The sequence below is a fragment of the Bactrocera latifrons genome, unplaced genomic scaffold, assembly GCF_001853355.1.
Source record: "Bactrocera latifrons isolate USDA-ARS-PBARC rearing strain unplaced genomic scaffold, ASM185335v1 scaffold_165, whole genome shotgun sequence".
In the NCBI taxonomy this organism is placed as follows: domain Eukaryota; kingdom Metazoa; phylum Arthropoda; class Insecta; order Diptera; family Tephritidae; genus Bactrocera; species Bactrocera latifrons.
The window spans coordinates 287,426-288,575 of NW_017535130.1; the positions used below are offsets into that span (position 1 = coordinate 287,426).

Genomic DNA, 1,150 nt, shown 5'->3' on the forward strand with positions numbered 1-1,150 from the left:
AAATAAAGGAAACCTTGGTTTTTCCATTTCCATCAGCAACTCAACTCCAACCAATTAACGAATGCGTAATTAATCACATGCCACAAACCAGTGAGAGGGAGTGTTTGCAAATAAACCGTTACGCTCGCAATTATTTATATACATATGTATGTACATATATCCATAAGGAATTCATTTATTCACCGATTTGTTTACTATCAGTAACTATCCATCATAATTCTCATAAAAAGTAAACACTCCGAACGAACAAAAAACCGGAGCTAAACACTTTGCTATAAAAGTGAAATATTTTCGTTTGCAAATCAGTTATCAATCAAATTTCGTTAACAAAGTATTCAACAATGAAATACTTCGGACTTTTACTCGCCGCTTTGATCGGAGTGAGCTTCGCCTCACCTTACCCTGAGGCGATAGGAGTCAAAGAAGATGATTGGCGCGGCAATTTGCAACAGAACGGCGACTACTATGTTAGCCACAATCCCGTAAGTGCATTAATTTACTATATATTTGTTAATAACTGTTATTGATGACAACTCTGYAAMMACTGTTCGATCAAAAGGTCTCTTGGTTCGCTGCCAACTACTTCTGCTAYTCAAACGGTTGGTCATTGGTAGCACCCAGCAGCTTCACGTCTGATCTTCTGTTAAAAGGCTTCATTGAACTTTTCGGTTSGTTTGAGTAACATCTTCCATTTTCATTAGTATTTATTGTGTGTTTTATGTTCTTTTAGGTTTAACTCAAAATAATTACTGGACTGCTGGCAACCGCTTGGCCAACGAGACAACATGGCTCTGGGGTCTCGGCGGCAACAGTTTCGCCTTCACCAATTGGGCTGCCAGTGAACCAGTGACCTCTGGTGATTGTCTGTTATTGCAAACTAATACCATTGATATTTTGTGGGCCAACCAGGATTGTGGTGCACAAAATGGCTTCATCTGCCAGAAGACAGTTTCCGCAAACTAATGTAGCACGAAAATTGGAACTCGACTCGGGAAGAATATTTTCAATGGCGCTTTTGAGAATGTATATATGTATGTGATATAAAACAAAAAAACAAAAAAAAAAAAAACGATTATAAAAAAATAAAGCAGTATAAATTTAAATATCTGCTTAATAATTGGTATTGGCCCTACCAGCTTTTAGAATCGAT

At 37.5% G+C, this 1,150-nt stretch overlaps 2 protein-coding genes across 2 annotated transcripts in view; one reads left to right on the forward strand and one right to left on the reverse strand.

Moving 5' to 3' along the window:
- Positions 1 to 1,150, reverse strand: part of LOC108966595 (titin) — a 358,580-nt gene that overhangs the window by 145,822 nt on the left and 211,608 nt on the right. The gene's annotated exons all lie outside the window — the stretch shown is intronic.
- On the forward strand, positions 319 to 1,062 carry LOC108966597 (perlucin-like). The gene is made up of 3 exons (XM_018929589.1): positions 319 to 482; positions 560 to 668; positions 731 to 1,062. The coding sequence occupies exons 1-3, from the start codon at positions 342 to 344 to the stop codon at positions 961 to 963; spliced, it is 483 nt and encodes a 160-aa protein (XP_018785134.1). The 5' UTR covers positions 319 to 341; the 3' UTR covers positions 964 to 1,062.